Source organism: Cucumis melo, chromosome 6, assembly GCF_025177605.1.
Source record: "Cucumis melo cultivar AY chromosome 6, USDA_Cmelo_AY_1.0, whole genome shotgun sequence".
NCBI classification, from domain to species: domain Eukaryota; kingdom Viridiplantae; phylum Streptophyta; class Magnoliopsida; order Cucurbitales; family Cucurbitaceae; genus Cucumis; species Cucumis melo.
The window spans coordinates 7,208,732-7,219,550 of NC_066862.1; the positions used below are offsets into that span (position 1 = coordinate 7,208,732).

A 10,819-nucleotide genomic window follows, 5' to 3' on the forward strand; every position below is an offset into this window, starting at 1 on the left:
TATCTATGAGCTGTCATAAAACAAAGGCCCAATAAGGCCCAAAGGTTCAGAGATCGGAATCCATCCACGGCCCAACTTGTTAAATTGGGCTCTAACAGCCCATTTTCTCTTTCCGTCTAATTTGTTTCACTTCTCAACGAAATATATTTTTAAAAAAATGTCTGCTTAAGTATAATTTAATTTGAAACCTCTTATAGATGTTAATTGAGTTAAGTTGATATAGCTAAATATATTTATGGATAGTTGTAAATATAGCAATTTTATTCAAAATAATTAAGTATATAGTAATAATTAAAAAAATTATAAATATAGTAAAATTTGTCAAATTCTATAAATAATAGGAGTCTATATATATCATGTTACAAATATTAGTCTATCACTAACAAATCATATGAGTCTATCAACGATTAATATCTCTCTCATTTTGATCGACTTTACTATATTTACAATTTTTAGAAATGTTGCTATATACTTAATTATTATTGAGGAATTGTAAAATATGACGAATTTGACAAACTATTTACAAAATATAGTAAAATTTTAGATTCTATCAATAATAGATATTGATTGATACTAATATGTTTCTATCAATGACATTGATAGTGATAGAATCCAAAATTTTGCTATATTTTATAAAAAAATTAGTTTATTTTCTATATTTGAAAATTATCCACTGTTATTCCTAATATTGCTATCCATTATAATTACCATATATTTATAGCATATTCTCTATTGCAAGTCTATATAAATATTTATTTGTTCCCGCTTGATTGATGTAGTTCGTTTTTTTCATTAGAGGTAGAATCACTAGAAGAAATATAGGCTTTAATGTCGGTTGGAAAAAATGCAAAATGAGCATTAATGTCGGTTTTGAAAAGGCGGATGTTTAATGTCGGTTTTCCACCGACATTAAAGAGTAAGCTTTAATGTCGGTTTTAAACCGACATTAAAGGTCCGCCATTTTGAAAACCGACATTAAAGGTTCATTTAAATTTTAAGTTTAATAATTTTATTTTTTAAAAAAATAACAAGCTTTAATGTCGGTTTTAAACCGACATTAAAGGTCCATTTAAATTTTTATTTTAATAATTTCATTTTGTAAAAAAATAACAAATTCTCTCTCTTACTTTACTCTTTCAATCTTCTCCCACTCGCAAACCCTTTCTTCTCCAAATGGAATCTGTCCATTTCTTCTCACATTCTCACCGGTGAATGCATTCCAATCTTCTCACGCCGTCGCCGTCACCGTTGCCGTTCTCACGCCGTCGCCATCTCATCCCGCTAGTTACAACGTAGCGGCTGTTGGCAGTGGTGAAGAAGGTAAGTAGGATTTTCAATGTTTCCTCATACTCGCTCATTTCAATTTTTAATCTCGCTCGCTCTTTGATCACCCTTCCTCGTCGTTGAAGATCAGAGCGTTCCTTTCCCCTCCCAAATATGCTAAAAGAATATCGCCTCCTTCTTCAATGACTTCCTTCTCCTCCTCGGTGGCTCACCGTTGTTTTCGTCGGATGTCACCACCAAATGCTTCCTACTTGGAGAGATCTGCATCTTCGGTTCCTTTCGGTGTATGTAATATTCAGGGAAGTTGTGCTTCTAGTCACATGTTCCTTCACAGTGGTAACAGCTGGGAATAACACCAACTCTTCCAACAAAAGAACAACCGGATTCGTCAAACCCAATACCAAACCACTTGAGCTATACATATTATTCACAAAAAAAAAAAAAAAAGAGAATTAAAATTAGAAGTACTAAAAAAGAGAGGCCAATACAATGTAATTGCCTTGTATATTGCTGCTTTTCTAATTTGATTGCGTTTCTATTTAATGAATTTTTAGTTCAATTTGGGTAATGGATTCCAACTGAATGCTGTGGTGAGTTGTTTTTTTTTTTTTTGTGTAACTGGGGAAGAAACAAATAAACATCTTTCCAATTTCCAAAATTCTTTCTGTACTCTTTCAAAGTTTATTCTCTGTTTGTAATTGAGTCTGTTTTTTTTCTTTTTTTTTTTTTCTTTTCTCCAGGACTTTTGGCACCAAAGGATTTTCAAGGTTGGACTCGGAGATTAAAGCTGCGGTAGAGACCAATGAGTAAGCTTCCTTAATTAAATGCAGTCTCTGAAACAGTAATTTAATCTTAATTACATCTAAACCATGTTTTGTTTGTTATTAGTTTTTCTTAAGTCATTGCTGCGGCCGGAGAAGCTGAAACACACAAGAGAGGGTCCATTGGAAATGCATCAATAATAAGTTGATTTTGGTTGTTCCATATGGAAAAATTCTGTTCTTTGAATTATGATCCCAGTAGATTTACAATGTCATGGAAGTGGGCAATAGTCGATATATTTTCAAGTTACTTTCATAGAATTATTTGTTAAGTTGCTTTACAAGGTTCCTTCTATTTTAGTTTAATAGTGTAATACGTCAATAAAATGAAATTTCATTTCATTATATTTATAGCTTAGTCCACTGTTTCAGGGAGCTGCAGGAGTATTGGAATGCTGGTTTTGGCACCAAAGATTTTTGCAAATAGACTTGTTATCTTCCATATATAAGCTGTTACAGTATGCAAATTCTGAAGAAAGCCATAACTTGTTATATTTGTAATGAACTGTTCGTTTAAATAATTGACCTTTCATCTTATTTGTCTGACTCTCAATTTCTGATCATACTGTATCATGGATGCTGAGGATACGATCTTGTGTTTTAGGATGCTAAGGAACATCTGGATGCACTGGCTGATAAGTTGGGTCCAACTTTGACAGATATTGATGTAAGAAGTCTTTAAGTTTCTGAATATTATACAGTTTCATTTGTTTAGGGGTCTTTGTACTTAACTACTTGTTTGCATCTTTAATAACAGATGACTACCGTGTCTTTCCAAGTTTGATAGGTTCTTATTGTTCTAACTTTTTTCTTTGAGGCCTGAAAATTTTCAATTTTTTCAGTTGTCAACGAAATCATCAAAAATACAATCGGATGCTGTTGAACCAGGTGAAGTTGTATTCATGGCAAAATTTACCTCGTGGTGTTACAAGTTTTGTTTTTATGTTTGATACCTTATTCTTCAAATGCTTTTTCACAATGCTTACTAAAAATATTTTGTGAACTGTGCATTTTTTAAGCTTATCAATGAAAGCAACTTAATATCAATCATTATTGGTCCAGTTGCTTTAGCTATTCCACAAACCAACCAAGGGTACATCTTTGTCACAACAGGCAAAGTCCTCTTTGTGGGTAGTCTGTTGGGCACCTTAGAAACTGACCTGTGGAAATCGTATAGGCTAGCATATAATGACTCATTGTTACTTTACAAATCTCTATAAGTATCCTTATTCCATCCTTATTCCTGATCTTTAGTTACTGTTTTACTGGGTAAATTGGAAGTTGAGAACTGCTTTACAATCAGTGCCAGAAAATAAAATGACCATGGATCAATTGGAGAAGAGATATTAGAAGTCTGAGAAAGAGAGAAAATTGTGCATGGTTCAAACTGTGGTTCGCTCATGTTATTGATTTTGTGTTTGTTTTATTTTCCATGATGTTTCTTTGAGAGGGGGGGAAAATGTTGCAAATAATTCGTTTATCTGATTTTCGTTCGTCTGATTTTCGTTCGTCTGATTTTCGTTCATCAGTTTAATAATAAAATGCCTATGCAGTTTGTGTTTCAGGAAAAAAAATGGAAAAGAAAAAAATTACTGAGTAAATTGGAAAGCTCTTCTACCAAGGTTCAAATATTCAAAGGATGGCAAGGTATCTTAACTAAAAATATCGAAAGCCAAAAGGACTCATTCTCCAAGTGTTTGACTTGGTTTTCAAAATACATTGGAAATGGCACATATTTTCCTTCTTAGTCTGGGAGCTTTAGAATATGAAATAATTTTCGACCAATCAAGTTACTTTAAAGCTGCCAAAGCCAAATTATCAATTTCCTGCTACTAGAAATGTATTCTGTCATGTAAGAAACTGGGCAATAAACACCTGAATCCACATATGAGAATAATCAGCGAGGTTATTGTATAACAGGCTCCAGGTCCTTCACGCTACAGCCTGCAAAAAATAACACCAGCTGAAGCAAAAAATGATTTTAAGGCCATCTGTTCTCAAAAGAGGTATGCTTGATATTTCTTTCATTACATTTCTATCAAAACCCTCTCGATATTTTAGCTGATTCGCTTCTGTTATTTGTTCCTTTGTTTCATGATGCAGAGACTTCCTTTTACAGTGATCTTTATTGGTAGTATGTTGGGCACCTTATATGTTTCCATGGGCCTCCACAGCTATATTCTGTCAGTTTTCTTCTCTGTATTACAGGTATTTAAATAAAATACCTTATCTTTCTTCAGTATTGTGCAAACTTTTATTCCCATCAACCAGTTAGTATCTCTCTACTTTAGATTAGTGATGTAATTAATTTTAATTAGTTTTCTTAATTGTTAAGGTTTAGTTTCCTAATTGTCTCAGTTAAAGGTTTATTTTCCTTTTCAGTTTCCTAATTGTCTTGTTTAATTTCCTTTTTAGTTTCTTAATTGTCTTAGTTAAAGATTTAGTTTCCTTTTTAGTTTTAGGTTTGTAACCTATGGAATTAGGCTATAAAAAGGCATCTTCTCCGTCTTTTTCTATTCATTCAATAATTGAAGTATTTTTTAAAAGAAACAAATTTACCAAGATTTAAAGTATTAGTTTAGGGTCCTTGAACTTTAAAAAGCATCTCATAGGTTTGTGAACTTTTAATTTATTGTCAAAGTCCCGTTGGTGATGGAGCTGGTGATGGAGCTGGCCCTGACACTGTGGAGAGTGGCCAAAGTGTACCTGTTGCTGCTGGTGCCGGAGATACCAACATTTGTGGTGGTATTGTTCAGTTGTATTGGGAAAGGATTCTGGGACGAAGCTTAGATTTAAATGGCCAAGTTCATCAAATTGCCCTCAAGGTAAAAAGTTCTGGATTATGATTCTACTAGAAAGCTGTCTGTGACAACCATCTTAACCTGGACGACTTTTTTGTGGATACTTTAATGTGAATGTATTTCCAGGCCATAGTAAGCTTGTGGGTTGGTGCTGTGATTAGTAGCTGGTGCAATTTCATAACTGTCTTGTATGTTGGTAAGTGTTTATAGATTTTGCTTCTCAAAACATTTACATATTTAATTTCTTTGATGATATCATTTACCTATAACCACTAAAGAGATTTAGAGTGTTTTTGGTTGATTTAGATATTTGATATCATTTAGATATTTGTACAATAGTGTTCTTTGAGCGTTCCGATATTATATGTAGATAACAATTGTTTTTGTCGTGCTTGATTGAATGTAGATAACTGTATATTTTTCCAGGTCATTTTCTACTAGAGGAGGATGATAAGTTTCTAGATAAGGTTTGAGCTACAGTTCAGGAAGAGGAATGTCAAGCCCTTGCTGCATTTGGTGCCTGTTTCCAATATTAATAATTGTTTGAAGAAGCATTTTCGAGACCTTTAAAATGTCGTGATCTTTGAATTTATATAATTCTGTTTGGTTGCAGTTAATTTTACAAGCGTGTTTTCATTGTTGGTGGAATCAGACTTGAATAATATGGGATTTATGTGCTTTAAGATATGAATGGGATTTATTGTTGCTTTAAGATATGAATGGGATTTATGTGCAAGTGCTAATAGCATTTTCATTGTTGGTGGAATCAGACTTGAATAATATGGTTTCCTACGGAATGTGACTTGTAGTTTCAAGTTTGTAGTTAATTTCACTTGTTGGATTCAATGTTGGTTTATAAAAAATGGACAATAATACAACAATTAAATAAATATAAATTTCTAAAAATGGACAAAAACAAGCCTTTGATGTCGGTTTTAAACTGACATTATTGACCTCTTTAATGTCGGTTTTAAAACGACATCATAGCCCAATTGACATTAAAGGGCTTCAATAACACTATCAAAGATGTCGGTTTAAAACCGACATTAAAGCCAAACCGACATTAAAGGGCTTCAATAACACTATCAAAGATGTCGGTTGAAAACCGACATTAAAGGCCTTTAATGTCGTTTTTAAACCGACATTAAAGAGGCCTTTAATGTCGTTTTTAAACCGACATTAAAGTAAAACCGACATTAAAGGCCTTTAATAACGCTCGCAAAGATGTCGGTTGTCAAGTGACATTAAAGCCCTTTAATGTCGGTTTTAAACCGACATTAAAGGTCAAATTTCTTGTAGTGAATGTTTGATCATTATATATATTTATGAGATGTAGTGACTTGTAAATATAACTTTCAAGTCAAGTTCAACCCCTCACCCATATATTGCCAAAAGAAGAAAGAAAATAAAAAGAAAAGAGACAGAGAGTACAATACACTTTGAATTATATGTTTTGACATGATGGATGATGGTAAATGTTTAAATTAGTGACTCATTATCAAAGTAAGACCAATTGAATTATACTTATTAGCGTATACGTATGTATATAGTGGTGGTATACATCATTCACACAATGTGATAGAGTTTGTTTAGATTGACCGGAGAAAAAAGTTTTAAAAATCTTAGAAGCATAACACCTTAAATGCTTTTTCAAGTCAAAGTTGGAAGAAGTGGAGTTGTCTTCCTTGTTTGGCCACTCATGAGCCCCACAACTTCGGTCCTTACACTCAAGGTCCCACAACTAGACGACACTCTAAACCAAACAACTTTTATCTATTATTATATCAAACGCTTAGCAAGTGATTTAAAAAAATGGAGTTCCATCCCTTACAATATAGTATTGTCCCATCAAATTTTGATTATTTTCAAGTAATTCATCACTTAAAATACAACACATACTTTCTCCCATTTAACTTAATTCACACTCTCTACACACATATTCTCTCCCATTAATCCCACGAACACAAAATCTCAACTCTCTTCATACACCACACACATTTCTCTCACATTACCCATCCTCTTTCTCCACCCATTATCCATTAACACACAATCTTACTTTATTCTCCTAATTTCAATAATTCAGGCAGATGATCAATAATCATTCAAAAGGCATAAATATGAAAAGTCCATCTTATTTAAAAAAAAAAAAAAAAAAAGGAAAAAAGTGCTTCCAAAAGACACTCCAAGTGATATGCTCCCCTGGTGTAAACATCACACAAAAACATTTGACTGTTTTGAGGAATACATGTTATACATGCAAGTGGACTCTAACCTCTTTTTCCGCCGCCCAAAATGTTCAACCACCCCAAATTCATATTTTAATAATTCTTAATTATCAATAAATACAACCAAAACAAATTAAATTAAATATTTATTATCGTCCGTCACTATTCACTGATTGGGTGGTGACAGAAACACAGCGTCACGGCCCATCTTATTGCTTGCCACGTATCCCTCTTTTCCAAGGACCGCATGGCTAAATGCCTATCGATGCTATAGTTAAGTGTATTCTTTGTGTCTGTCGCCAAATCATATCCTTAAAGTTACCCTACACAAATGATTCCCACCAATCAGATTCCTACACACACCCACTACCCCTACTTCAATTATGTATTGTAGCATTTTAATAGCCCCTACCATACCTTCACCATCTAAATTTGTGTCACTATCTCCTTCCTTTTCAAGCATTCATTAAATCTCCTCTCTCCTCCTTTTTCTTCTTAAAGCTTCGCAATCTGTATACATTCCCCCTCTCTCTTTCGGCCAAACCATCCTCCAAAGAGCTACATAGATTTAGATCTTTTACAAACCTACGGGGTTAGTTTCAATTTTCGAGATCCTTACTGTAGTTGGTAGGTTATAATAGTCGGTATTTCATATAATATAGATGGACAACAAATCACTTAATTTTGTAGAGAATAGATGATATACCATCTTTGTATGTTCATGCAATACTTTTTTAAGTTTCTGGCCCTATAAATTAATATATCTAATTTAAATAAAGTTTGGATATAGATGGAGAATAATCACTTAATTCTATGAAAAATAGATGCTATATCGTCTTTGTTACGTTCATGCAATAGCTTTTTAAGTTTCCTGCCGTAGGAAACCGTTTTTTTAATTTAATTATGTTTCAATTATTCATAGACACAGAATATACCCTTTAGATTATTAGTAAGCAATCAAATCTTTGATCAAATTAAATAACTAATCTATACGAACTATGGACAGAAAAGATTAGTTGACAATAACACCATAACTAACGGTCAAAGATTCCATTCCCAATAAAAATTTGAAAAGCAAACAAACAAACAAAGATTTCTTTATAAAACTAAACTCAGAACAGTTTATAAACATTTTATTATTAATTACCCAACCACAACTTTAAACCATATATGATTTTGTCAAATCCAAACAAATTAATCACTATTTAACTATACAAGGTTATTGGTAGTTAAATCCTACTTTAATTAAGTAATTTAATTTTTTGTTTATCAAGTACCATTAAAATATACGTATTTTTTAAATGTACGTATGTATTTTAATCATCCAATATATAAAAAGTGACAACTTTCACCTCTTAAAAATGAACCATGGTTTAACAATATTTGATACTAAATATTCTAGAAGTATATTCATAGACTAAATTGTTATTCAAACGTTTAGTTTAACGATGCACAAGAGAGAAGTAAAAAGTTGGTTGCACGTTGAATTCTTTTCTTTTTTCGGAAGAGTAAGAGTGAAGAAGTTCAAAGCATACTGTTTTTAGTTACTAACTCACCTATATATATATAAAAGGTGAACTATACTCATTTTATCAAAAAGTTACATTAGGTTGGTTAAGTTGATGGGTAGAATTAAGAATCTCTATCTGGAAACTTTTGATAAAGAAGAAAATATTACATTTATAAAGAAAGGTAAAGATAGAAGATTCCAAGAAACGAGGGACGAACCAAAGAGATGGATACTTTATTTGCAATAGAAATAAAAACCTCTCAAAGACCAGAAAGCTGAAGTAAAGGTAAATGGAGAGAGAGAGAGAGAGAAAGACCCAAAAAAAAAAAAGAAAATTAAAAAGAAGGAAAAAAACCCATCCCCCAGGTCTTTATATTGTTAGTTGTTCATTTTCTTCTAGCGGCAGTTTCTCTTTGAGCATTGAAATAAACAGCGGCAACGGGGAGGCCCAGGCCATTGGCTTCAGAGAAGTTTCTAGTATTAAAATTGGCTCTTGAAGAGGAGGAGGAGGAGGAGGAGGACAATCTCACCGTCTGTCTCCCTCGTTGCTTGAACAACACAAACACGTAACGATGAATCCCAATATGTGGCTTTGGACTCTCGTAACTCATTATCTCCTTCCCAAAAGAAGCATCAGTGGTACCAGGAATGTCCGTTACCATCCTAATTAACAACAAATTATTTCGAATGTCTAATAATAATTTTCATATCTTTGAAATAATACATACATACATACATACATACATACATATATATATATATATATATATTTATCCAAATTAAATAATGATAACAATAACAGTAACAATAATAATAATCATAATCATATAGTAAGTAGTACATATATAAACTACAAACCAGTGAAGGTATTCCCTCAGATAAGGATCACTTGGGCTTGGAGCATCTGGGTCGATCATAATCTACAAAATAAAAAAATATAATAATTATGAATTAACAAGAAAATAATAATAAATGAAGAAATTAAAAATCGGTATTCATAATAATAATGATAATACCAAAGTGAAAGCTGATCTCATGTCGTCACCGGCAACTTCAACACGAGGTTTAGAGGAGATAAGACAAGGGAGAAGCTCGTGGCCATTGGCGACTTGTTTAGAGGAATTGTAAATAACATTCATTTTCACATTTGGAACGAAATTATCAACCACATCTCCTACTACTTTTCCCACTATTAATGGCTCTATTATACTACTGTTACTACTGCTCCTTGACATTTTTTAACAGCTAGTAGTGTGCTTTTGGTGGAGTGAAAGAAGATGAAGATAGTATTTATAGGAGTGTGTGTGGGAGGATTTAATTATAATTTATATGTATGCATATGACTAGTCATTTTCATGTTACATCTTTCTAATGGCTTTAGATTCCCATTAAATTTTACTCTTTTATTGTCTCTCACCCTTCCAAGCTTCAGACTGCTGCAACTTCTTCTTTACTTTTAGAAAAAAAAAAAAAAAAAGTATCGGAGGTCGAAGTTCATCACAGCCGGTCTATTAAGAGAGATCAATCCTTTATTCCCGGATGCGTCTTGGTATTCATTCCCTTTTCATTCCAGTTATTGTAAGGGGAAGAACTAGGGTCGAATCTCCCTTCTTTTTTTCTTCATTTTGGATCGGAGGAAGAGTTGCGTGAATCAAAAATCCAAGGGAGGTTCATGGCCAAGGGTAAAGATGCCGGAGTCAGAGTGATTTTGGAATGTACTCGTTGTCTTCGAATGTTATGGGTACCATAACATCTCAATTAGATTGACACATAAAAAAGTAATATCTAACGACCTTTTCTTAATAAACAATAACCTTTATGTAATTATAATTTTCTTCCACTTCGGGTTCACCAACACGTCTAACTCATTTATATTTTAGAGTAATATTTCTTTTTCCTCTCTCGTTTCTCAATTTTGGTTTCTCTTGTTTTAGGAAGTTGAGACAAAAATATTGTTAATGACAAAAAAAACATATATATGTTTGATAATTAACTATTCCTTCGTCGCTTAATACACATTCATACACACACACATATATATATATTAATAAAAGTAAATAAGTTTTTGTTTTGTTTCTACATTTTAGTTAAGATTTTTATCCTTTTTTAAGATAAAAAGTGAAAATCATAATATAGAGAATAATGGTGAAATTTCAAAACTAGAGTACTAAAAGAGAA

General features: G+C 32.5%; 1 protein-coding gene and 1 long non-coding RNA gene across 3 annotated transcripts; one reads left to right on the top strand and one right to left on the bottom strand.

Moving 5' to 3' along the window:
* The first annotated feature begins 4,762 nt into the window (after positions 1-4,762).
* Positions 4,763-5,622, top strand: LOC127150022 (uncharacterized). Of its 2 annotated transcripts, XR_007821950.1 has the most exons (3): positions 4,763-4,930; positions 5,033-5,102; positions 5,333-5,622. It is a non-coding gene; the product is annotated as an uncharacterized LOC127150022 (long non-coding RNA). The 2 variants fall into 2 exon arrangements; XR_007821949.1 differs by lacking the exon at positions 4,763-4,930 and having other exon boundaries at positions 4,937-5,102.
* Positions 5,623-8,852: 3,230 nt separating this feature from the next.
* Positions 8,853-10,458, bottom strand: LOC103484059 (CEN-like protein 1). Its single transcript, XM_008440966.3, has 3 exons — positions 9,658-10,458; positions 9,500-9,561; positions 8,853-9,304 (listed from the first exon to the last, which is right to left on the bottom strand). The coding sequence occupies exons 1-3, from the start codon at positions 9,874-9,876 to the stop codon at positions 9,028-9,030; spliced, it is 558 nt and encodes a 185-aa protein (XP_008439188.1). The 5' UTR covers positions 9,877-10,458; the 3' UTR covers positions 8,853-9,027.
* Positions 10,459-10,819: the final 361 nt, after the last annotated feature.